A 27,031-nucleotide genomic window follows, 5' to 3' on the forward strand; every position below is an offset into this window, starting at 1 on the left:
AGAGAAATGAAGAATAATGGTGAAAATAATGCTGAGTGATAACAAAGGGTGATATATAATAGTGGGAAATATAATACTGAGAGGAAATGATGATAATAATAAAAAAATGGGAAAAGGGTGATTGTGTCACAAAAGGTAAAATGATAATATCTATAAGTGACTACAAATAAGTGAAAAAGTTATTGTAGTCATTCATCCCATGTGGTTTTACTGAATTTAATAAATAAATCCATCTGCACTCCATCTTTAACAGTGAATTTTTTCCACATCGCTGCCCCTGATGCCAAGGGAAACTTTTTGAATAACAGTGTATTTGAGACATGTTGTACTGCTATTATGGTGTTGTTGAAAATGTTTAGCGACAAATGTCAATTTTTTGCCATTTAGTTCATCTCTCGTGGCATTTTTTTTATTGTTGGCATGTTCGAGAATGCGTAATCTTACTTCTTGTGTCGTCATGCCAACATAGGCCATTTGGCATGAGCAAAACAGTGCATAAACAACCCCTATACAGGGAGTGCAGAATTATTAGGCAAATGAATATTTTGACCACATCATCCTCTTTATGCATGTGTTCTTACTCCAAGCTGTATAGGCTCGAAAGCCTACTACCAATTAAGCATATTAGGTGATGTGCATCTCTGTAATGAGAAGGGGTGTGGTCTAATGACATCAACACCCTATATCAGGTGTGCATAATTATTAGGCAACTTCCTTTCCTTTGGCAAAATGGGTCAAAAGAAGGACTTGACAGGCTCAGAAAAGTCAAAAATAGTGAGATATCTTGCAGAGGGATGCAGCACTCTTAAAATTGCAAAGCTTCTGAAGCGTGATCATCGAACAATCAAGCGTTTCATTCAAAATAGTCAACAGGGTCGCAAGAAGTGTGTGGAAAAACCAAGGCGCAAAATAACTGCCCATGAACTGAGAAAAGTCAAGCGTGCAGCTGCCAAGATGCCACTTGCCACCAGTTTGGCCATATTTCAGAGCTGCAACATCACTGGAGTGCCCAAAAGCACAAGGTGTGCAATACTCAGAGACATGGCCAAGGTAAGAAAGGCTGAAAGACGACCACCACTGAACAAGACACACAAGCTGAAACGTCAAGTCTAAGGTTTTATGGACTGATGAAATGAGAGTGAGTCTTGATGGGCCAGATGGATGGGCCGTGGCTGGATTGGCAAAGGGCAGAGAGCTCCAGTCCGACGCCAGTAAGGTGGAGGTGGAGTACTGGTTTGGGCTGGTATCATCAAAGATGAGCTTGTGGGGCCTTTTCGGGTTGAGGATGGAGTCAAGCTCAACTCCCAGTCCTACTGCCAGTTTCTGGAAGACACCTTCTTCAAGCAGTGGTACAGGAAGAAGTCTGCATCCTTCAAGAAAAACATGATTTTCATGCAGGACAATGCTCCATCACACGCGTCCAAGTACTCCACAGCGTGGCTGGCAAGAAAGGGTATAAAAGAAGAAAATCTAATGACATGGCCTCCTTGTTCACCTGATCTGAACCCCATTGAGAACCTGTGGTCCATCATCAAATGTGAGATTTACAAGGAGGGAAAACAGTACACCTCTCTGAACAGTGTCTGGGAGGCTGTGGTTGCTGCTGCACGCAATGTTGATGGTGAACAGATCAAAACACTGACAGAATCCATGGATGGCAGGCTTTTGAGTGTCCTTGCAAAGAAAGGTGGCTATATTGGTCACTGATTTGTTTTTGTTTTGTTTTTGAATGTCAGAAATGTATATTTGTGAATGTTGAGATGTTATATTGGTTTCACTGGTAAAAATAAATAATTGAAATGGGTATATATTTGTTTTTTGTTAAGTTGCCTAATAATTATGCACAGTAATAGTCACCTGCACACACAGACATCCCCCTAAAATAGCTATAACTAAAAACTACTTCCAAAACTATTCAGCTTTGATATTAATGAGTTTTTTTGGGTTCATTGAGAACATGGTTGTTGTTCAATAATAAAATTAATCCTCAAAAATACAACTTGCCTAATAATTCTGCACTCCCTGTAGTTCTACAAGTAAAATGGGATTGTAGAGAGTGATTCTTTCCTGTTTTATCAGTGATAGTTTTGGTTTTCAGCACATGTTTGCAAGCCGAGCATATGCTGCAGGGGTACATGCCCAGATTATTGCCCTTTTTCATTTTAATGTGAACAAAGTGACTAGTGACTAGCTTGTCTTCAAGCTGGCTGGTCTTTGGTAGCCTACAGATACTCAAGTACCTATAGCTTGTTTTAATGTAGGGTAATTCTGTAGTATTCTCCTTAATCATGTGTGTCATCTGGGGATTATAAATTATCAGCCTTGGGTATGCTTCATCTTGTGTTTTGTCTCTAGGGAGTAGTAGTTGTTCACTTTTTTTTTTAAATAATCTTTTATTGAGGTTTTGCTTAAAAAGAGAGAAACACAATAAATGTTACATTTTCATGGTATACAATGCAAAGGTATAGGCAAGAGACAAGATGAATGCTAAAATATGGGCATCTGAAACCTCCATTTTATAATTTTTGGGTAACGTATGACTAATTAACGGGCCACTTATGGACCCTATGATGTAGGAAACACTGGAGTGGCATGTTAGTCCTGATGAAAACCCTCTTGGGTCTAATAACTCTTATTAGGTTTAAATAAATTAATAATCGGTTTTTCAGCGGGTAAGCACCGCTTAAAAGTTTAGTAAATGTGTGGGGGGGTGAGGTTGATGTCTGATAGAGAGACGTGTACAATATATAAAAGGTGCCAGTGGTTAATGATGAGGCCAGGAATGGGTAATTGATATAAGAACATTACAATCATAGAAAGCTTTTCCAAAGGAGATAAGAGCTACACATGAAGGCAAAACATATATGATGGTAAATCTGCATACTTGTGCTTGCTGTTCCATCCCAACATCAAGCTCGAAGTTCATGGGTAAATCTATATACATTAATGTCAATGCAATTAACTACGTTCATTTGAGATTTGGCAGTAGCCCTGAATACAGGTAGAGAATGTGAAAGATTATATCAACCAATGCTCCACATAGTCTAGGACAAGTGAAAGGGACTCAGTTAGGGCCAAAGTAGTAAATAAAGTAAACATTACTAAGAGTAGGTGAAACATATGCTAAGGGCAGTGAAGATTTAATACATATAGCAAACTTAATAACCCTTAGTCAGACCTCACCGTAAACTCAGCAGCTGGTTAGGAGCTTATATAGGAACTAGGGGGGTTTATCAGTGAGCAGAGACTACATGATAGAATATAGGAATTTAGCAATATGTGTAACCGGTTTGATGAAACATTGTTAAAGGGATATGGTGGATATTAATACAGGAAACATTGCATATATATATATATACTTTAATCTGGAGGGTGCGCAACAAGCTAATGAAGCTCATTGTGATATAACAGAGGAGAGTACTATGGGTCTATGTGGTATTTTAGGTATAGGACCCTGGCATACTTGGGGAGTTTCTGAAAGAGAGTGCCAACAAATGAATAAACTCAGGTAAGGAGGCCTATGAGCCCTGTTACAATAAAAAATGTGGGGTGTTAGAATAACTCTGTTAGCCTGTGGATATAAGACATGGTATAGTATCTTCTGTATACATATAGCAAACTGCTCAAGCACATATACAATGCATTGGGTCTCTATAAAAATAATTTACTTCTAAATTACTGCTTGAGTTACTACTTTGTACAGAGTATGACCCTGTATTACTGGGAGACACAGTGAAATTAAACTATCCATATATAGTTTGAAGCTGGATGTAGCTAAATATTATAAAGATATACTAAACACCAGCAACAGCCCAAAGATTGGACAGCTGATAGAGAGTTGTGTATACAGTACTTATTTGTGCAACCCAAGTTTCTGAAGCATGATTATTACAAACAGTAAGACTAGTCATATTCGTGCAACAAAACAATGGAAAGTGAAAGTTTCAGGGCTAATTATGAAAATTAAACTCTTTGTATAGAACAAGAAAATACAATCTATTCTGTAACATAGAAATCTAAACTTGAACTATATATAAACAAATGACAGCTAACAGTCAGCTCCAATAAGATTCCCATGTATGTACTGAAGCCTTAAAGTACAAAGGAAGAAGTTCTATACGTTGTATGGAAAGTTTCTTTAGCCTACTCCAGATCTGCAGTCAGTCTGTAGATATCGGTATAAGACTGGCTTATGAAGTGGATCGTTCCGCTCACAGAGGATTAGCAGGTAAGTCATCAGATCTCTCACCTCCCACTCCACTTGTCCCCCAGACAGAAGAACAGAAAGCTCAATGATCCGACCGTGGGAGTCGACCGCACCTCCCTGGTACGGGCCCATGGGTAGGGTATCAGGTTGCAGTTTTTCACTGGAGCATGGGGTGGAAGGTATTGGATGTTGCCTATTCTGCCAGAAAACGATCCGGAGGGGCCGCACATCCACAGACGGCTTGCTTTCCACATGTGAGTGCAATCTGTCAGCTTGATGCTGGGTTATAGGGAGGTATGCAAGATCCTTCGTAGCTTTACCGGCCCTCTCGGTCGCATGTAGTGAAAGCGGCTTCATGATGGATATGTTCCCTTTTAACTCAGTAGTGTCAGATCTGGAGCTTGTGAGGTGGCTAGCCTCCACTGGCATAAGCATTTCCCTGATAGTGTCTGTGAGATCACTGAACCTCCTTATAGCCTTGCACTCTAGTTCCTTCAGTAGCACGAATACTTTAGAGTAAGACTCCTCCATCTTGCGTCGGCGTAAAGATAGCTTAACCCGACTAATGAACCAACCGGGCAGGGGTGTTAGCAAAATGGCTTAGGCCTTTAACTTGGACCCGGTCAGATCTGATCTTCTAATAATATAATTACAGAGATAATGATCTCAGTCGGCTCCAGATCTTCTCCTTCGGTCAAAAATCTAAGCTATATTGCAGGATGGCAAATTGACTGAGAGACAATCTGTGGATTGTTGAGATTACCAACGGAGCCACTGAGCATAGCATCTGACCATGGCCGCGGCTTGGTCATGCCCCCGTAGTTGTTCTCTTTTAATGTGCAGTGCCTTATATTTGGATCTCTTAATAGATTTTTTACTGTATCCTCTTGTGATCAGTCTATTCATCAAGTCATTGCATTCCTGTAAGTATATTTCCTTGTTTGAACAATTCCGTCTCAGGCGTAAAAACTCCCTGTATGGGATGGCTTTTAAATTACAAGGTGGATGTGCACTTGAATTATGCAAAAGTGTGTTAGTCGTAGTTTCCTTGCGGTAAATGGATGTCTTAATGAATCCATTGGAATTTTTATATATTGTTAAGTCCAGGTAGCAGATATTTTGTTGGTCAGCTATGTGAGTTAGTTTTATATTTTTGGTGTTGTTATTTAGTTTCAACATAAACTGATCAAGTTCATTGGATGTACCCTCCCAGATGAATAAAAAATCATCAATATACCGTAACCATAAGGGTATATGGTCAGTGTATTATTTAATTTAATCTGAGAACACGTGAAAGAGTTACCAATGCCCCAGAAAAAGATTGGCATACGTAGGTGCACATGCCGTGCCCATGGCAGTGTCTTGGATTTGAAGAAAATATCTGTCATTAAAGGTGAAAAAAATGATGTGTTAAAATGAAGTGCAATAGTCTAATGACAAAGTAATTGTGTTCTCCATTTTCATGATTATTAGTTGACAGGGAGTATTTAATTGTTTGAATGCCGTCACTGTGTCTGATGTTAGTATATAGCGATTCAATGTCAGCAGTCACCAACCACATTTTATCAGTCAATTGTATATTTTGTAAGATCTGTAAGTCCTCCATTGTGTCACGCACATAGGATGGCAATGCCGTTAGGTATTCCCTCAGTCTCAGGTCCACATATTTACATTTTCAGTTAAATTTTCATTTCCAGAGACAATTGGTCTCCCGGGGGGTTGGTTAGGGTTTTTTATGTATTTTTGGTAGAAATACATAGTTACAATTTTTGGATTGTCTCTGAGTAGATAGTTTTTTTCAGTATTTGTGATTACACTGTTTTGCCACGCTTGTTTTATTAAATTGTTATATTGTGTCAGAAAAGAACTCTGAGGATTAAAAATTAGCTTTTTGTAACAAGTAGAGTTGGAAAGTTGTTTCATGGCTTCATTAAAGGGATAGTCAACACCAGAATTGTTGTTTTAAAAGATAGATAATCCCTTAATTACCCATTCCCCAGTTTTGCATAACCAACACAGTTATAATAATACACATTTTACCTCTGTAATTACTTTGTATCTAAGCCTCTGCAGACTGCCCCCTTATTTCAGTTATTTTGACAGACTTGCATTTTAGCCAATCAGTGCCCACTCCTCTGTAAATTCACGTGCATGAGCTCAATGTTATCTATATGAAACACATGAACTAATGCCCTCAAGTGGTGAAAAACTGTCAAAATGCATTTAGATTAGAGGCGGCCTTTAAGTTTTAAAAATTAGCATATGAACCTCCTAGGTTTAGCTTTTAACTAAGAATACCAAGAGAACAAAGCAACATTGGTGATAAAAGTAAATTGGAAAGTTGTTTAAAATTGCATGCCCTATTTGTACCATGAAAGTTTTTTTGGGACTTGACTGTCCCTTTAATATACATGTTCTGAAGCCACATGACAACTTTACCACCCTTGTTCAAAGGTTTTATGATAATGTCTTGCCAAGATTCTATTTCTCTTAATACTTTTGACTCCTGTAGAATCAGATTAAAATTCCTCTAAGCAGTAGGAATTTGTTCATTCTGTGCACAAGTCATCTTACAAAATACATGTATTTCAGGAGACATAGATATAAGGGGAATATATGTAGATTTAGGCCTAAGATTGGATTTCTAAGTAGTCATATTATAATAACTTTGATCATTTTGACTGTCATTATCCTCATTTATCAGTTCTTGTAGTACTTTTAATGTTTTCTGATCGTCCTCAGTTACTGTTATCGGTTGCTCACGAGAGTATATTTTTCTCAACAACAATTTCCTTGAGAAAAGGTAAATGTCTTCTATTAATTCAAATTTGTTTAATGAATTAACTGGACAAAAGGGTAAACCTTTAGGTAAAACTGCATGGTGAACTAAGTACATGATCAGACAGATTAATGATTCTCATTTGTTCAACCTTATCTTGGAGAAGGGGGTCAATTCTCTCCTCCTCGTAGATTGTCTCGTTGGACCTAAATATTTCTGCTTGCCCTCCCGTGTTGTGTGTTGCCCTTGGGGATTCGTTTGAGTTAATGGCGGAGTTATGGTTGGGGGTCGGGTTATGGATAAAAAAGAAGAGGAAGTAGATTGCACTGTGCTATGTACTCTATGATTAGTTGAGTTAGGAATTCTTATAGCAGTGGTGCTGTGCATGTCTGATGGCTCACTGTTAGTACTAGTGTCACCCACTTCATTGTCAGAGATATCTGATTCACTTTTAGCACTGATTGGAGTTTGTTTAACAAGATATCTATTAGATCTGCGTCTAGATGTTGTGTTATTACGTCAAAGGTAAACTCTTTGATTCTGAAAGTCCTACACATCTCTTGGCAATTTTTGTTTTTTAGTGACTATCAGTTCAAGTTCTAGTTTATCAAGTTCTTTTTGATATTGATCATATTTACTTTTGAAATCAAATTTCTTCTCAAAATTAGTAAGTTTAGCATTATACTCTTCAGTTTCAGCATCAAGTTTATTTAATTCTAGCTTATGCCGAATTAGTATTTGTATCAATTTCAGTGAGTACTCAAAGCATTCTCCCATTGTTTCACCAACTCCTCATTATTTAAAGTAAATGTTGGAAATACCTTCATCCTCAAACCCCTAGGGATTATATTTTTCTCTGCATATTTCTCAAAGAAATGCCAGTTCCACCATCTCTTAGATTGCTTATGTAGAGTTTGATGTAACTTGCACATTATTTAATTCTTTCTCAATAATTTGTATACTGTCTTTGGTTTTAGTATTAAAAAGGGAACTAAGTTCCAAAAGTCTTTTTTGGTGACGAGTAGCTATATCATTCTGAATATTCATTTTTATAATATGAAGTATCCCCCAGAAAGGGCTAAACCCAGAATAAAGGTCTGGGTATTATCTCTCAAAATAGTAAAGTCACAAGAAACAAAGGATGGGGGAAAAACTGAAATAATTTGAAATATAAAGTGTAGGTAGATATCATTTCAAGGTTTTATGCCACAGGGTGTGTGCAAAGGGGAGAAACAATAATCATATAATTGTAAAAAAAGCATACAACTGAAAAAGGATAGTTTACCCCTCGGTTGAAAGGTTAAAGACTACTGTTCCATCAAGGTATCAACACGGATAATGTATTGCTTGTTAATACAACTGCGATTAACACACTATTGCATAATTCAAGTGCACATCCACCTTGTACTTTAAAAGCCATCCCATACGGGGAGTTTTTATGCCTGAGACAGAATTGTTCAAACAAGGAAATATACTTACAGGAATGCAATGACTTGATGAATAGACTGATCACAAGAGAATACAGTAAAAAAATCTGTTAAGAGAGCCAAACATAAGGCACTGCACTATAAAAAGAGAACAACTACTACTCCCTAGAGACAAAACACAAGATGAAGCATACCCAAGGCAAGGCTGATAACAATTTATAATCCCCAGATGACACACGTGATTAAGATTATTAATGACAACTGGAAAATACTACAGAATGACCCTACATTAAAACAAGCTATAGGTACTTGAGTATCTGTAGGCTACCGAAGACCAGACAGCTTGAAAGGCAAGCTAGTCACTAGTCACTTTGTTCACAATAAAAGAAAAAAGGACACGGATCCGGGCATGTACCCCTGTAGCATATGCTCGGCTTGCAAACATGTGCTGAAAACCAAAACTATCACTGATAAAACAGGAAAGAATCACTCTCTACAATCCCATTTTACTTGTAGAACTATAGGGGTTGTTTATGCACTGTTTTGCTCATGCCAAATGACCTATGTTGGCATGACGACACAAGAAGTAAGATTAAGCATTCTTGGACATGCCAACAATATAAAAAATGCCACGAGAGATTAACTAAATGGCAAAAAATTGACATTTGTCGCTAAACATTTTCAACAACACCATAATAGCAGTACAACATGTCTCAAATACACTGTTATTCAAAAAGTTTCCCTTGGCATCAGGGGCAGCGATGTGGAAAAAAAACACTGTTAAAAATGGAGTGCAGATGGATTTATTTATTAAATTCTGTAAAACCACATGGGATGAATGACTACAATAACTTTTTCACTTATTTGTAGTCACTTATAGATATTATCATTTTATCTTTTGTGACACAATCACCCTTTTCCCATTTTTTATGTTTACCGTCATTTTCTCTCAGTATTATATTTCCCACTCATATATATTACTATTTGTTATCACTCAGCATTATTTTCACCATTATTCTTCATTTCTCTTTTTTCGTCTTGCACATATGATTACCCCTTTTACCCAATCACCTTTATGAATCTTATCAATGATACTATATTGCGATTGCAGACATTTACATATGTATTTTTTCTCTACCCCTCATTCTTGATTCTCACCTAACATTTTTTTTTTAAGTCATAGTAACACTGTCATCATGCAGTATTTCCTGATACACTATTTCCACTAGTTTAGACAAAACACGCCTATCAGCACGTTATATAAAATATCTTTAAGTCAGATTATTTCATTATCACCACATCATCTGCCATTATAATATTGTATATAAATCATCATTACAAGGATTACCATGTTGTCTCATACCATACCAACCGTGATATACTGGCCAAATGGATAATTGTGATAGCGATGACAGTTTCCGTTCATACACAATCATTAACATAATCACTACTTACATTCAGATTTATGAATATCTGCAATGAGACATAATTTGTGTAAAACATACATATTAATTCTATTGTAGCAACCGCTCGTTACTGATGTACCACATGTTGAATGTAAACAATGATCATCCAGTCATTTTAGATCATGACACGTCACTAAGTCAGGATTGGCTAATATGCAATGACTCACTTAACACCGCCCGTCACAAACACTTGTTCACTGACGGGCTGGAAACACAGAATGGCAGCATCCTTTGACCAATCACGGCATGGATGACAATGTAGGGGAGAGATTTATGCATCGTCAAATAGCTTGAAACAGTGGCAGCCCGCACCCCCTCTGAGGTAGCGTTCTTGTGAAACGCGCGTCAGGGGTCACCAGGAGAAGTTAACAGTTATAATTAAATTAGCTCCCGGATTGAAGGAGCTTAGCTGATATTTACTCTCTGCCGACTGCAGTACACACTTCACATATTTTATCGATATATTTGTGATTTCAGTGGAATCTTTGAGGTTCAAGTGTTTTTAATATCCCGTTGCTGGTATGAATGGTTTTGTGTACTAATAAAGATACAGTATGAATGCATTTTATTAATAAGCAATACATTATCCTTGTTGATACCTTCATGGATCAGTAGTCTTTAACCTTTCAACCCAGTGGTGAGCTATCCTTTTTCAGTTGTATGCTCTTTTTACAGTTATATGATAAAATACCAATAGATTCAGCAGTGTTATATGGGGGTGCAATAAAGACAAAAATGGGAAGGTAGACTTTGTATATATAAACCTTAACCATTACCCCACAGATAAACTGATCACTTTTTTAGACAAACCACAACTGTCAGCACAATAGGAACGTTTTTAGCTATTATATATGTTTGTTTCATTCAAACATATGGTGTGCTTTATAGAACCTGAAGTTCAAAATGGTTGTGAAGAGTAGAATATGTATAGAGCAATAATAAGAAAAGACAGAATTAAAGCTTAGTTAAAACAGCCTTTATTCCTGCTTACCATTACAAGCCATTTTGGTAATATTTATAGTATTTTAGAATCAAGTAATGTTGAGTTAGCAAAAAGAAGCAGATAATATACATTTTCAAGGGACAATGAGCCTGATAAAAGTATCTACTTAATACTTCTGTTATGTTTTGGAATGTGATTTTTTTTTTTTTTTTAAATCGTCAAATAAAGGAATATAATTAAGCACTTATCTTGGGCCTTTTTAACCATTTTTAGATAGAAAAACCGCTTCAACAAATGAAATATTCAGCAACTGGTAAAATTCTCTGGATTGATAATTTATAGTTTTCAGCATTTACTGTCACAAAGTATGCCCACAAAACTGCCAAATTAACTGCAAATTTTCAAGCAACTAAAATCGGTGTTTAACATACAGGGTCTGATGATCTAAAGCTCTCCACTCAGGTGAGATGATCTAAAATGATCTTTCAGCACTGTGAGATTCTTAAAAGGCAGATTTAGCTATATCTTGCTATACTTGTATGTGAAGGACAGACATGGCCAGTGCAATATAGCACTGCATGACATGACAGTTTTGCTACATTTACATTTTGTGCTTTGTGTTTTAAATTATTTTACACTACAGATTATGTTTTATTACGTTTAAACTTTGCACTTTCTATTTGTATTTTATTTTGTATACAGTATTTATGTATTTAAGATTATGATTTTACAAATTTGGGTTATGCTTTCACAGTTTCTGTTTAACTTTAACAAATTAGGATCATAATTTGTATATTTATGTGTACATTTCAGACATTACATTGCACTTTGTATTTCTTCTATTTAAAATAAATCTAAAAACTGAGAGCTTTAGTTTCCCTGAGATCTTCATAACTTTCTATGGGCCCAATAAACAAAGATTCTCTAGTTTGGAGATAAATTATAGTGCAGACTTCACAGAGGCTGAACTCACTGAATTCTCAAAGAACAAGGGCAGAACATGGAAGTATCAGATAGAAGAGAGATAGTAAGGGAAGGGATGGGATCCCTACACTATGGAAAGGGGTGAGGGTGGGGGGTCCTACATACAATCAGTTGGGGAGGAGGGTGAGTAGTACAAACTGAGTAGTTCTGCCAGTGCCTAAGATGGGGCACCCAGTGAGAGGGGGAGGGATTTAGAGCTGTTTGGGGGGGGAATCAGGGAGGTTGGTGGATGAATAAAAAAAAAAAAAAAAATCAACTCTCCCTAAACTGCATGCATACACTGTGAGTGTGCCTCTCTCTGTGTGTATTTAGTCTCCCTATGGGAAAAAGGAGAATCCAGACGTGGATTCCTTGCTTAGTGTGCTTGGAGGAATATGGCTACACCTCACTGACGAGGCCCAATGAAGGCTGAAACGATCGTCTGGGGTTGCTGTGTTCCTTGTTCAGAGAGGAATTGCCTGGTATTTCGGCGCTGGACTGACTGTAATATGTGGATCAGACTGATATACTACAGGAAAGTTCTACTCTGTGAAAAGCATTACTGGGCTAAAAGAAGCTGCACCCAGGTGGTAAATGGCTAAAGAACAAGCTAACAATGGTATTGAGCCGGTTGTTCGTTCCTGTGAGTGTGCTTCTTTCTGTGCGTATTTATTCTCCCTAAACTGCATACTGGCAGACTGTCTGCCAGTACCTAAGATGGTGGTGTTCAGTGGGGGTTGAGGGAGAAAAGATAGTTGTTTGGGAGGGATCAGGTAGGAATCAGGGGATGGGAGGTGTCAGGTGGGAGGGTAATTTCTACACTACAGCTTCAATTAACCTTACAAGCTAGTTGAGTAACCCCTTCACTACTGGGATTTTCAAAAGAGTGGTGCAGAGCTGCAATTAGCGGCTGCCTTCTAATTGCGCTTACTGTTCTGGCATTACAAGCTGAAAATATCTGAAGATAAGTATATCCTACTCATTTGATGAATGAAAGTCTCATTCATTTTGTAAATTCTTTCCTATGACTTGAGCGACTATGCTCAAGTTTATAATCACTTTAAGTAGAAAACTATTTTCAGAAATATGGAGAAATTTTAAAAGGCATGTAGCTACAAAATAAAAGGTAAACCCAGAGAGAAGCAGAAAATTGCATTGACTAATACTGTTTTCAAAGATACATTTCCTGGTACAAATTAAGTGTTTCAATCTGTAGCTCATAATTGCATATAATTACACAGAGGCAGAATAAGTATATGTAGGGTATAGATTAATAGATTATTAAGGAGGTTAAATAATTAAATATGTGCCATAGATCAGCTAAAACATGTCATATGCCTTTGTTAAAAAAAAAACACCCAGGGGTTGTCCCTCACTCAAAATATTATTATTTATAATGTCTATTTGCTAGGTTCAATGAATTGTCTTTGATTGCTATACTCCAATAGAAAGGTTACTGATGTACCAGGAAGCTGAAGAGGACAAATCAGTTGCTAAGTATTAAAGGGGCCATAATTATGAAGAAAAAAAATGACATGCTAATTTTAACACAAATGATGCCCCAACTCTCTGTTAAACCTCAACAGAATGGTGTAATTTCAGGACAAATAAAATGCTAGTTAAAAAAAAGTTTGCATTCATTTATTTGGGGCATAAGATTGCTGTTTTACTTGCCTGTGATTCGTCCCAGCCAGTGAGGTAGATGTTGTAGCTCAGAAAATGAGCCTGGTCTCGTTCTTGCATTTGAGTTTCTAGAGACTGAAGCAAATCTGCAAACCATTCAAAAGCCTGTGTCTCTCTACACAACCAGTAGAAATATATCTAAAAAATAAAGATTGGGCATCTCATTATACAAATGCAAAGGTAAGCTTAAAGATACACCCTAAATAATAATCAACCTACTGCATACCAAGACATTTCTCAATGTCAGACAGTGAGCACCTTGTAATGACAAGACACATTGATCCTGTTAGATCCCATTTTTATCTATTGCTATTTCTGGACAATCATACAATCTTAAATATTACACAGTAACCACCTTATAATTATAAAACTTGTTTCTTGCAGTTTTTTTTTTAAAGCTATACTCCACCCACATTGGCCTTATTTGGAGGAATGCATTGTTTTGCATTTGTTATCTGTTAAAGCCAATTAGGGAAACCTGTTTTAGTAGTGTTAGTCTTAAGTAGTCTGCACTGTGGATTTCCAGCTCTGAGAATGAGAAAATCCCAGTTTTCAGAGCGAAATTACATGAAAGGGGAGCAAAATAATTAATAGTAAAATTTAAATGTTTACTGTCTCTTTTAATAGGTTTTTAGCTGTTTCTGCTCTGCATATATTAGCTTTAATTTAAGTGTTTTTCCTTTGATTTTAGCAAACAGAAAATGTTTTTTTCTTCTTTGAAATGCTCCTAAAAACAAACAGCAAGATTACAAGTAGTGCGTTATGAGTTTTCCGCAAGCGATTTGGTCTTTTCGCAATCAATTTCCATTGCACAGGTATTACAAGTGTTGGAAAATCGCAATTGTGCGCGCGCATTCGTCTCGATTTCCGTAACATAAAAGTTTCACGAAACACTTCAAAAATACATTACAAAGTACAGTTACAGTAATATTAACAATGTCTAATAAAAATTATTTAAAAAAAATATTGCACACAAAAGTTATAAGGCCTCAAAGATAGGAAATTTCGGGTGTTAGGAAAAAAAAGCTGAGGCAGGGATTTTACATTGACATACATACACATACATAGAGAAACAGGGATTTATATGTATAGAGATATGTTTAACTATGCAGATAATGAAAAGATTTCACATTACAATATGCACATTAAACAATATCTTAGTTGTAATTTTAATGCGATATTCGCATATAGATCTCGAGATATCTAGACATATATATATATATATATATATATTCATATATAAATATCTCGCAAATAAATAGATATATCAGTCCAAATATCATCAAATATATAGCTAAATATTTATTTAGAAATAAATAGAACATATTCTGTTGCGAAAACATTTTCGCAATATGAAATATTCGCATTTTCATGTACACTTTTCAAGGAGAATACGTCATGGGCTTTGCGCAACATATTAGGGTTTTTGTGTTTGTTTGTTTTTCTATTTGTCTTCTCCATTGTTTCTATGGGGAATACGTGAACGTGCACTTTATTTCGTGGTTTGCATTACGTAGCTTAACTCTCCTGCAAAAGAAGTAATAGCTGCGCAACTCCAAATGTGAAAAAGTCATAATGCGCACAGAGTTTTCGCAACTGATTTGCCACGCGACTTGTAATCCTGCTCAACGATAGTAATAGCATCTAGAATGCAAACAAGTAAGATTTTTGAGATTTCTTTTAAATTAAATTTAAATCAATTAAGTGTGTTTATGTGTTTGTAAACCCAATGCAGAAGATCAATTCAATCTAAGCATGATTTAAACCTAACCAAACTCACTGACAAAATACTGCAAATACATTCTGCAGGTGATTGTCATTTCATTGGCATGTGACCAGTCAGAGGAAAGAAGGAATCTATCATATTTACATGTGTAAATTTAACATAAGAAAAACATATTTGATGTTAGGGATTTTATTAACCATTACAATCAATATACACCTAGATTACGAATTTTGCGCTATAGAGGGTGCGAAACGAACGCAACAAAAGTTGCGTTATTTCACTCTCCATAGCGCTGCTCTAACGAGTTCCTGAAAGCCTCCTTGTGCGTGCAATATGGTGGCGTTAAGCTCCATACTGCACAAAAGCCAAGGGCTGATTTAACCTGCTAGTGCACGCTTTCCCCATAGACATCAATGAGGAGCGAGTGTTAGAAAAAAAAACTAAAACCTGAAGTGCGGAATGAAACATTTCATAACGCAACCCCATTGATGCCTATGGGGAAAAAAAGTTATGTTTAAATCTAACACCCTAATCTGCCGCTCCCGACATTGCCGACACTGAAATAGTTATTAACCAATATTCCGCGGCTCCCCGACAACGCCACCACTATAATAAATTTATTAACCCCTAAACCTCTGGCCTCCCACATCACCGCCACTAAATAAACCTATTAACACCTAAACTGCAAGCCCCCCACATCGCAAAAAACTAGATTAAACTATTAACCCCTAAACCTATCACACCTTAACTTTAAATTAAAATTACAATATCCCTATCTTAAAATAAATAAAAACTTACCTGTGATATTAAAAAAACCTAAGTTTAAACTAACAATTAACCTAACATAACTATTATACTAAACTATTATATTAAAATTAAAAATAACTACCAATTAAAAAAAAAACTAAATTACACATTAAAAAAAAACTAACACTGCTAAAAAATGTAAGTCTAAAATTACAAAAAATAAAAAATACTAAATTACTAAAAATATCAAACGAAATTATAAAAAATAAAAACAATTACACCTAATCTAATAGCCCTATAAAAATAAAAAAGCCCCCCCCCCAATAAAACCCCCCTAGCCTATTGGCTGTTCATATCAGCCATTAGGATGAAAGCTACTGAAATTCTATTGGCTGATTTAAATAGCCAATAGAATTTCATTAGCTCTCATCTTATTGGCTGTTTTGAACAGCCAATAGGATTTCAGTAGCTTTCATCCTATTGGCTGATTTGAATTTCAAGAATCAAATCAGCCATTAGGAATGCAAGTGACGCCATTTTGAAAAGGCTCCCTTGCATTGAAGATCCAGTGTACAGCGGTGACCGTATGAAGAGGACGCTCCGTGCCGGATGTCTTCAAGGATGGATCCGCTCCGTCGGGATGAAGATAGAAGACTTCTCGCTGCCTGGATGAAGACTTCTCACTGCCTGGATGAAGACTTCTCACGTCTGGATGAGGATGGATGTCCGGACTTCAGAAACTGTGAGTGGATCTTCGGGGGTTAGTGTTAGTTTTTTGTTTTTTTGGGGTGTTTTTTTTTTAGATTAGGGTTTTGGGCTTTAGGTAAAAAAGAGCTGAATGCCCATACAAATGCCCTTTTCAAGGCAATGGGTAGATTAGGTTTTTGTTAGAGTTAGGTTTTTTATTTTGGGGGGTTGGTTGGGTGGTGGGTTTTACTGTTGGGTGGTCTTTCTGCTTCTTTCCAGGTAAAAGAGCTGATTTCTTTAGGGCAATGCCCTACAAAAGGCCATTTTAAGGGCTATTTTTTTTTTTGGGGGGGGTATTTTAATGGGCTATTAGATTAGGTGTAATTGTTTTTATTTTTGATAATTTGGTTTGTTAATTTTTGTAATTTAGTGTTTGATATTTTTCATAATTTAATATTTTTTTATTTTTGGAATTTTAGACTAACTTTTTTTAGTGTTAGTTTTTTTTAAATGTGTAATTTAGTTTTTTTAATTGGTAGTTATTTTAATTTTAGTATAATAGTTTAGTATAATAGTTATGTTAGGTTAATTGTTAGTTTAAACTTAGGTTTTTTTAATTTCACAGGTAAGTTTTTATTTATTTTAACCCCTTAGTGACCAAATCACTTTTCCATTTGTTGACCGTTTGGGACCAAGGCTATTTTTACATTTCTGCGGTGTTTGTGTTTAGCTGTAGATTTCCTCTTACTCGTTTACTGTACCCACACATATTATATACCGTTTTTCTCGCCATTAAATGGACTTACTAAAGATACCATTATTTTCATCATATCTTATAACTTACTATTAAAAAAATGATAAAATATGATGAAAAAATGGAAAAAAAACACACTTTTTCTAACTTTGACCCCCAAAATATGTTACATATCTACAACCACCAAAAAACACCCATACTAAATAGTTTCTAAATTTTGTCCTGAGTTTAGAAATACCCAATGTTTACATGTTCTTTGCTTTTTGTTTGCAAGTTTCAGGGCAATAAGTACAAGTAACACTTTGCTATTTCCAAACCATTTTTTTTCAAAATTAGCGAGTTACATTGGAACACTGATAACTCTCAGGAATCCCTGAATAAGCCTTCACATGTATATATTTGTTTTTAGTAGACAACCCAAAGTATTGATCTAGGCCCATTTTGGTATATTTCATGCCACCATTTCACCGCCAAATGAGAGCAATTAAAAAAAAAGTTCACTTTTTCAGAAACTATTTTACAAACTTTAGGTTTCTAACTGACATAATTTACAAACAGCTTGTGCAATTATGGCACAAATGGTTGTAAATGCTTCTCTGGGATCCTCTTTGTTTAGAAATAGCAGACATATACGGCTTTGGCATTACTTTTTGGTAACTAGAAGGCAACTAAATGCCGCTGCGCACCACACTTGTATTATGCCCAGCATTTAAGGGGTTAATTATGTAGCTTGTAGGGAGCCTGTAGGGTTAATTTTAGCTTTAGTGTAGTATAGTGTACAACCCAAAGTATTAATCTAGACCCATTTTGGTATATTTCACTGGCAAATGCAATCAAAGAAAAAAAAAATTGTTAACTTTTTCACAATTTTAGGTTTCTTACTGAAATTATTTCCAAACAGCTTGTGCAATTATGGCACAAATAGTTGTAAATGCTTCTCTTGAATCCTCTTTGTTCAGAAATAGCAGATATATAAGGCGTTGGCGTTGCTGTTTGGTAATTAGAAGGCCACTAAATGCCACTGCACACCACACTTGTATTATGTCCAGCAGTTAAGGGGTTAATTAGGTAGCTTGTAGGGTTAATTTTTAGCTTTATTGTAGAGATCAACCTCCCACATGACACATCCCACCCCCTGATCCCTCCCTGACCCCCCTCAAACAGCTTTCTTCCCTCCCCCACATCACAATTGTAACCGCCATCTTAAGTACTGACATAAAGTCTGCCAGTACTAAAATAAAAAGCTTTTTTTTAAAAAAATAATTATATTGATTCTGCAGTGTTGGATCCCCCAACCTCCCTGATCCCCCTATACAGTCCTCTAACCCTCCCCCCTACCTATTTGAGGCCATCTTGGGTACTGGCAGCTGTCTCCAGAGCTTCAAACCCCAGAGGACGTGCCAGGCATGACCTTGGTCCTTAAGTGTATTTTTTTGAGTGCAGGATTAACGTTGCGTTACAGGCTAAAATGTTTGCGGTATAACTATACTGACATGACTCGTAATGGCTGCGTTACCTTTTTTACACTGAAATGTACATTTTTTCAGTGTAAAAACCGTAACGCACAACTCGTTATCTAGCTGATAGTTCTTTGTTCACTTTTGTTAATGTTCTATTTTGTTTAATATTGTCATGATGTCATCCGTCATGTAACTTATGATATCACCAAAAGTTTATGGATAATAGGGTAAGATTAAAGGGACAGTCAAGTCCAAAATAAACTTTCATGATTCAAAAAGGGCATTTCATTTTAAACAATTTTCCAATTTTCTTTTTTCACCAATTTTGCTTTGTTCTCTTGATTTTCTTAGTTGAAAGCTAAACCTAGGTAGGCTCATATGCTAATTTATTAGACCTTGAAGGCCGCCTCTTATCTCAGTGCATTTTGACAACAAAAATTCTGGTATTGACTGTCCCTTTAAGTTTGGCATTGGCTGCTTTGTATACCTTTGAGCAAGCCCTAAGGAAATAATACAAGTTTTTTCCTTGAATGGGTGATGCTGAATATAATCTTTTCAAATGACATACCTTTTTCAGCCTCAGGGTGGATGCATCATTAATGTATCGATACCAGACTGACTTGAGCACAGAAGCAAATGGAGTAACTCCGATACCTGCTCCCACGAGCATAACAACCTCATAACTGAATACATCCTCACTTGCTGTTCCAAATGGGCCATCAACAGCTATCCTTCAGAAGCAAAAATACAAGTAGGAAAACATTTTAGAAGACCTCACAGCTCATATTACAAAGGATGTACTCGATTCAAATTTTTTAATAAAATGCATTGGGAGATAAAAAATGGAACAGGTGGTTAAAACAATCTAATTTATAGGAAAACATTTAATAGTATTAAACATTCAACAATATAAACATATACTAATCTAAAGTGTATTTTAAGTTATAACAAAGTACATGATTCCCAAATAATAATCATGAAATATATCTGTCTATGACACCAACCATAAAAAGTAGCATACATTATTTGCAAAAGCTTAGCAATACTGAAGGCTTTTTATGATTGTCGAAAAACATGCCCACATATAACACATATTTTTTTTATTGATTTTAAGTTAATCAAAGCACATATTAAATAGGGTTAAAATTATTAAATAATGTTTTAGAATTGTATGACTGCTTGTGCCCTGCTTAGTTTAATACAAAATACTTGATAGTAAAGGTGTATGACTTAACATTGTGTAATTTAAACACCGAAGGCTGCTCATACTTAGGTAATTTCCATGCTTCCTGAGATTCTGTTTTATCACAGCCACAAGCCTTGAATAAGCCTTCTGTCCAATCTCCAACTATTCTAATGTGAATACTGAAGAAGTCTTCTTCTGGGGCAGAGGTCATGGTAAAAGGATGCCACTCTAATTTGGAAACTGCAGGACACTTTACAAAAATATACTGTCCAACTTCCATTTTAAATCCTTTCTGTTTCATCTGTAGTTCAATGGTTTTAAAGGGATGTGTAACAACCTGGTGATGCAAAGGATATTATATAGATTATATAAACAATTTGAATCTCCAGTGAAAATTCCGAACCTTGTTTTTAATTAATACAGCTTTATCTTTTTAAATTAGTTTCTTAAAACCAACAGCATATTTTTTTTAAAGCTTTATTGTATAATTCAAAAGTACAGAATTTTTACATCAAAGTCAATGTAACAAAGCCTAACATCGATATTCAATATAATACAATATTCTTGTACAGATTTTTTTTTTTTTTTTTTTACAGAATTATTTTATACCATTCTATCCTGCACTCACGGTATTTCTTAGCAGGGCTTTAACCACTCTCTCGCCTCCCCTCCCACCTCCAGGTCTGATTACTTCCCCGTGTCTCCCAGTAAAAATAACTATATACATTGTGTTGCTACCCATCATTCCGACCGGGGTATATTTTCCTCGCGAGTATGTTCTCTCTCCTGTGCCCCTAGCTGTGTCTGTGTCCCCTAAGTTGGGTGCAATGTCCCTACAGTGTCTTTCGTCATGTTATCCTGGGGGGATCCCATAATACTATTATGGTGACACTGCCCTAAGTATAAAATGGGTGAGTGAGCGGGTGGATTTGTGCCTGTATGTGGGAGAGTTTGTATCTGTGAGCGGGGAGGAGAAGGGGAGGGGGGAATGAGGTATATCTTTTCGCCAGTGTAACATTTATATTGTTTACTCCAAATTTGTAGCATAATTTCATGTATTTCCGCTGTGCCGTTTCTAATATGGTGATACCTTTCTAGTTGTAGCAGCAAGTCTACTTGTCTTACCCACTCCTGTTGGGTGGGGGATGTAGCTGTTTTCCAGTGTCGGAGAATTAGAACTTTTGCGCTATTCAGCAGTGTCAATAGCAGTTTTCTCTTTGCTGCGCATTTAATCTGGGGCAGCCCTGCATATAGGAGCACCATTTTTGGGTCTCTGGGGATTATGATCTCTAGTGTTTTGCAGATGCATGCAAGGGTGTCCTTCCAAAATTGCTGGATCTCGGGACACTCCCACCACACATGCAATACCGTACCCTCCATCTCGCAGCCTCTCCAGCATTTACCCAAGGTTTTCGGATACAATTTTTTTAGCCTGCTTGGGGTGAGGTACCACCTGGTGAGAAACTTGAAATTGGTTTCTTGTATCTGTGCCGATATGGAGGCAGTCTTATTATTGAGAAATGTGTTTTTCCATATTTTTATGTTTAATTCCTCTCCCAGCTCCTTTTCCCATGTTTTAGTATATGTTGGTAAGCAACCTGTGTCAGTTTGTCGAAGTTTCCTATAAATGATAGATATTAGGTGCGAGCGTGTGTGCCCTGCATAGCAAAGTTGTTCAAAATCTGTCAGCTCCCTAAGCAATGAAGTTTTTTTCTTTATGCGTTGAAATAAAGTGGGAGATCTGAGCATAGGCCAACCAATTTAGGTGTGTTTCCGTATCTCTGATGTCCTCCCATTTTTTGCTTTTGTGTTGTTGAGTCAATGTTGAGAATGTATTCAGCGCTACCTGTTGACCCTGGTGTGTGTAATTCCTTGTTACTCCCAATGCTAAGGCTGGGTTGTCCATGTATGGTTTCATAGGGGACGTCGGTGAGGATATTCGCGTTGACGTATGGATGAGTTTATCCCATACAATGAATAGCTCTTTGTAAAGGGGGTACTTGTCTACAGTCAGTGGTCGGTCCTTCTTTAACATCCATGCTATATGCCCCAGGTTGTTAGTGTGTAGGATTGCCCTGTCTATCTGTATCCATTGTTTTGTGTTGTCATTGGAGCACCATTCTACTATTCTTTGTAACATTAAGGCCTGTCTATATGTCTGTATGTTTGGGACTCCCAATCCACCTTCCTCTTTTGCCAAATACATTGTTTGCTTATTAATTCTGGGTTTTATGCTGCCCCAGATATATGACTCTAGGGTGTTCTGAAGTTTGCTCATAAAATCTACTGGTAGAGGAATGGGCAGAGCTTGCATTATATAAAGTATTCTGGGGAGGACATTAATTTTGATGACACTAATTCTACCCAACCATGACAATTTCTTGTTTTTCCAATTCGATAAATCTCCTAGTATCGTCTTTTCTAAGTGTTTATAGTTAGTTTCAAAAATGGCCTCAATGTCTGCTGACAATTGTATTCCTAAATATTTCATTGTGACTGGTTGCCTCTGCAACGGGCAAAGGGACATCAAATGGGATATTTTATCTTCTGTTAGATTTATGTTTAGTACCTCTGATTTATTGACATTTAATAAAAAGTTGGAATGAGTACCATATTCCGGAATTATCTTTAAAGTGCGCAGTAGCGACTCCTCGGAATTTGTAAGGGTTAACAGAATGTCATCCGCATACATAGCTAACTTGTGTTCTGTGCTGTCCAATTTAATTCCCGATACTCGAGGGTCCGCGCGGACAACACCTTGAAAGTATTGCAGTTAATACAACACGCTAAGCTGGAACATACCTAAATAACACTGACATCTATGGATGCAGAGAAAGCCTTTGACAGGGTGAACTGGACGTTTTTGCGGTTCGCCCTGTCAAAGATGGGTTTCAGCACACATTTCATTGAAATTATATTTTCATTATACACCGCCCCGTCAGCTAGGATCAAAGTTAATGGCCTTTTATCCGCGAGTTTTTAAATCACAAATGGGACCAGGCAGGGTTGCCCCCTCTCTCCGATATTGTTCGCAATATCGATAGAAATCTTAGCAAACAAGTGCGGCGCTGTATATTTTACCCGTCGTATATTTTACAGCTGCTGGCTGTATAACTTTTTTCACCACTGAGCTATACATATTGTATTAAGTTCACAAAGTATTTCCTCATAAGCCTTATTTCCTAGACCATGTACCATTTTAGTAGCCCTCCTTTGAATGATTTATAGGGTCTGATAGAGTGACATACTATTCTCCATATGACACTATTCATGGTTGAAATTGGTTTGTAGGCTGCTTATATAACAGAAATCTGGCATTTTCTTTTATTACAAACTAATATAATTTAATTCTGAAAATAATGTGGGAAGGAGTATCACAGTAATGCCATTGAGAAAAATGGGGCAAGTGCTAATTCTATGGATTCAACAGAAAATAGGGCTGGTCTTAATATTTTTCCAGGGCTGCTTTTTATTCGCAGTTCAACCCTGGGGTCAAAGATATATTCTTGTTTATGTATATGTGTGTGTTTGAAGTTTTTTATGTTTAAGTTTCATTGAAATAGTGTAGCACAGAAGTAAATAAAGATCTCCACTACTTGATTTTTTACACTCCATCAGCTTAGTGCTCAAGCAATATCCATCATGAATTGTACTATGTGCCCCCACAGAAGTTTATTATGGGAGGGATTAACCCAACCACACTATGCGGTGTGCAGATGTTAGTGCACACTATCGGCTAGATTACGAGTTTTTGTCGGTAATGGTGTGCGGTGCTAACGAGCAGTTTATGCTCAACGTTCACCTACGGACAACGCTGGTATTACGTTTTTTTTTTAAACCTGGCATTAGCCGCAGAAAAGTGAGCGGAGAGCAAAATTTAGCTCCACATCTCACTGTAATACCAGCGCTGTTTACGTTAGCGGTGAGCTGGCTAAACGTGCTCGTGCACAATTTCCCCATAGGAATCAATGGGGCAGAGCCGGCTGAAAAAAAAAACTAACACCTGCAAAAAAGCAGCTTTCAGCTCCTAACGCAGCCCCATTGATTCCTATGGGGAAAGAAAATTTACGTTTACACCTACCACCCTAACATGAACCCCAAGTCTAAACACCCCTAATCTTATACTTATTAACCCCTAATCTGCCGCCCCCGCTATCGCCGCCACCTACATTATATTTATCAACCCCTAATATTCCGCCCCCAATGTCGCCGCAACCTAACTACACTTATTAACCCCTAATCTGCCGCCCCCAACGTTGCCGCCACTATAATAAAGTTATTAACCCCTAAACCTAAGTCTAACCCTAACTTAACACCCCTTAACTTAAATCTAATTTAAATAAATCTAAATAAAATTACTATCATTAACTAAATTATTCCTTTTTAAAACTAAATACTAAAGTTTGTATTTATTTTAACTAGGTACAATAGTTAAAATAGGTACAATAGTTATTAAATAGTTATTAACTATTTAATAGCTACCTAGCTAAAAGAAATACAAATATACCTGCAAAGTAAAACCTAACCTAAGTTACAATTACACCTAACACTACACTATAATTAAGTTAATTCCCTACATTAACTACAATTAAACACAATTAAATAAAATAAAATAAAGTACAACCCCCCCACTAAATTACAGAAAATAATAAAATAATTACAAGTTTTTTAAACTAATTACACCTAATCTAATCCCCCTAATAAAATAAAAGAGCCCCCCAAAATAAAAAAAGTCCTACCCTATACTAAATTACAAATAGCCCTTTAAAGTTCTTTTTGCGGGTCATTGCCACAAAAGTAATCAGCTCTTTTACCTGTAAAAAAAAGTACAATACCCCCCAACATTAAAACCCACCACCCACACACCCAACCCTACTCTAAAACCCACCCAATACCCCCTTAATAAAACCTAAATTAAAACCCACCACCCACACACCCAACCCTACTCTAAAACCCACCCAATACCCCCTTAATAAAACCTAACACTAACCCCTTGAAGATCACCCTACCTTGAGAAGTCTTCACCCAACCGGGCTGAAGTCCTCTACGAAACCGGGCAAAGTGGTCCTCCAGACGGGCAGAAGTCTTCATCCAAGCTGGGAAGAAGAGGTCCTCCAGATGGGCAAAAGTCTTCATCCAGGCGGCATCTTTTATCTTCATCCATCCGGCGCGGAGCGGCTCCATCTTCAAGACATCCGACGCGGAGCATCCTCTTCAAACGATGTCCAACTGAAGAATGAAGGTTCCTTTAAATGACGTCATCCAAGATGGCGTCCCTTCAATTCCATTTGGCTGATAGAATTCTATCAGCCAATCGGAATTAAGGTAGAAAAAATCCTATTGGCTGATGCAACCAGCCAATAGGATTGAAGTTCAATCCTATTGGCTGATCCAATCAGCCAATAGGATTGAGCTGGCATTCTATTGGCTGATTGGATCAGCCAATAGAATGCAAGCTCAATCCTATTGGCTGATTGCATCAGGCAATAGGATTTTTTCTACTTTAATTCCGACTGGCTGATAGAATTCTATCAGCAAATCGGAATTCAAGGGACACCATCTTGGATGGCGTCATTTAAAGGAACCTTCATTCTTCAGTTGGACATTGTTTGAAGAGGATGCTCCGCGTCGGTTGTCTTGAAGATGGAGCCGCTCCACGCCGGATTGATGAAGATAGAAGATGCCGTCTGGATGAAGACTTCTGCCTGTCTGGAGGACCTCTTCTTCCCGGCTTCGTACAGGACTTCAGCCCGGTTGGGTGAAGACTTTCAAGGTAGGGTGATCTTCAAGGGGTTAGTGTTAGGTTTTATTAAGGGGGTATTAGGTGGGTTTTAGAGTAGGGTTGGGTGTGTGGGTGGTGGGTTTTAATGTTGGGGGGGTATTGTTTTTATTTTTACAGGTAAAAGAGCTGATTACTTTCGGCAATGCCCCGCAAAAAGCCCATTTAAGGGCTATTTATAGTTTAGTATAGGGTAGGGCTTTTTATTTTGGGGGGCTTTTTTTATTTTATTAGGGGGATTAGATTAGGTGTAATTAGTTTAAAAAACTTGTAATTATTTTATTATTTTCTGTAATTTAGTGTTTTGTTTTTTAGTTTATTTTATTTAATTGTAATTAATTTAATTTAATTTAAGTAATTAATTTAATTATATTGTAGTGTTAGGAGTAATTGTAACTTAGATTAGGTTTTATTTTACAGGTAAATTTTCTTTATTTTAACTAGGTATCTATAAAATAGTTAATAACTATTGTACCTAGTTAAAATAAATACAAAGTTGCCTGTAAAATAAAAATAAACCCAGAGATAGATACAATGTAATTATTAGTTATATTGTAGCTATCGTAGGGTTTATTTTATAGGTAAGTATTTAGTTTTAAATAGGAATAATTTAGTTAATGATAGTAATTTTATTTAGATTTATTTAAATTATATGTAAGTTAGGGGGGTGTTAGGGTTAGATTTAGATTTAGGGGTTAATACATTTAATATAGTGGCGGCGACGTTGGGGGCGGCAGATTAGGGGTTAATAAATGTAGGTAGGTGTCGGCGATGTTAGGGACGGCAGATTAGGGGGTAAAAAAAAATAACTAGTGTTTGTGGGAGTGCGGCGGTTTAGGGGTTAATTTATTTATTAAAGTGGCGGCGATGTCCGGTTCGGCAGATTAGGGGTTAACAATTTTATTTAACTGTTTGCGATGTGGGGGGGCCTCAGATTAGGGGTTAATAGGTAGTTTATAGGTGTTAGTGCACTTTTTAGCACTTTAGTTAAGAGTTTTATACTACGGCGTTAGCCCATAAAACTCTTTACTACTGACTTTCAAATGCGGTACGAGTCTTGACAGGAGAGGGTGTACCGCTCACTTTTAGGAAGACTCGTAATACCGGCGTTAGAAAAAAATTCCCATTGAAAATATAGGATACGCAATTGACGTAAGTGGATTTGCTGTATGTTCGAGTCGCGCCAAAAAAGTGAGCGGTACACCTGTACCTGCAAGACTCGTA

At 36.9% G+C, this 27,031-nt stretch overlaps 1 protein-coding gene across 1 annotated transcript in view; it reads right to left on the minus strand.

Annotated features, from left to right (window-relative positions):
* Nucleotides 1-27,031, minus strand: part of LOC128653988 (cytochrome b-245 heavy chain) — a 171,023-nt gene that overhangs the window by 19,211 nt on the left and 124,781 nt on the right. Inside the window, exons 9-11 of the mRNA XM_053707605.1 lie at nucleotides 20,112-20,365; nucleotides 19,411-19,573; nucleotides 13,460-13,606 (exon numbers count right to left, since the gene is read on the minus strand). Of these exons, the coding sequence (XP_053563580.1) occupies nucleotides 13,460-13,606; nucleotides 19,411-19,573; nucleotides 20,112-20,365 (564 nt within the window). The remainder of the gene's footprint in view (nucleotides 1-13,459; nucleotides 13,607-19,410; nucleotides 19,574-20,111; nucleotides 20,366-27,031) is intronic.

Source organism: Bombina bombina, chromosome 3 (genome assembly GCF_027579735.1).
Source record: "Bombina bombina isolate aBomBom1 chromosome 3, aBomBom1.pri, whole genome shotgun sequence".
Taxonomy (NCBI): domain Eukaryota; kingdom Metazoa; phylum Chordata; class Amphibia; order Anura; family Bombinatoridae; genus Bombina; species Bombina bombina.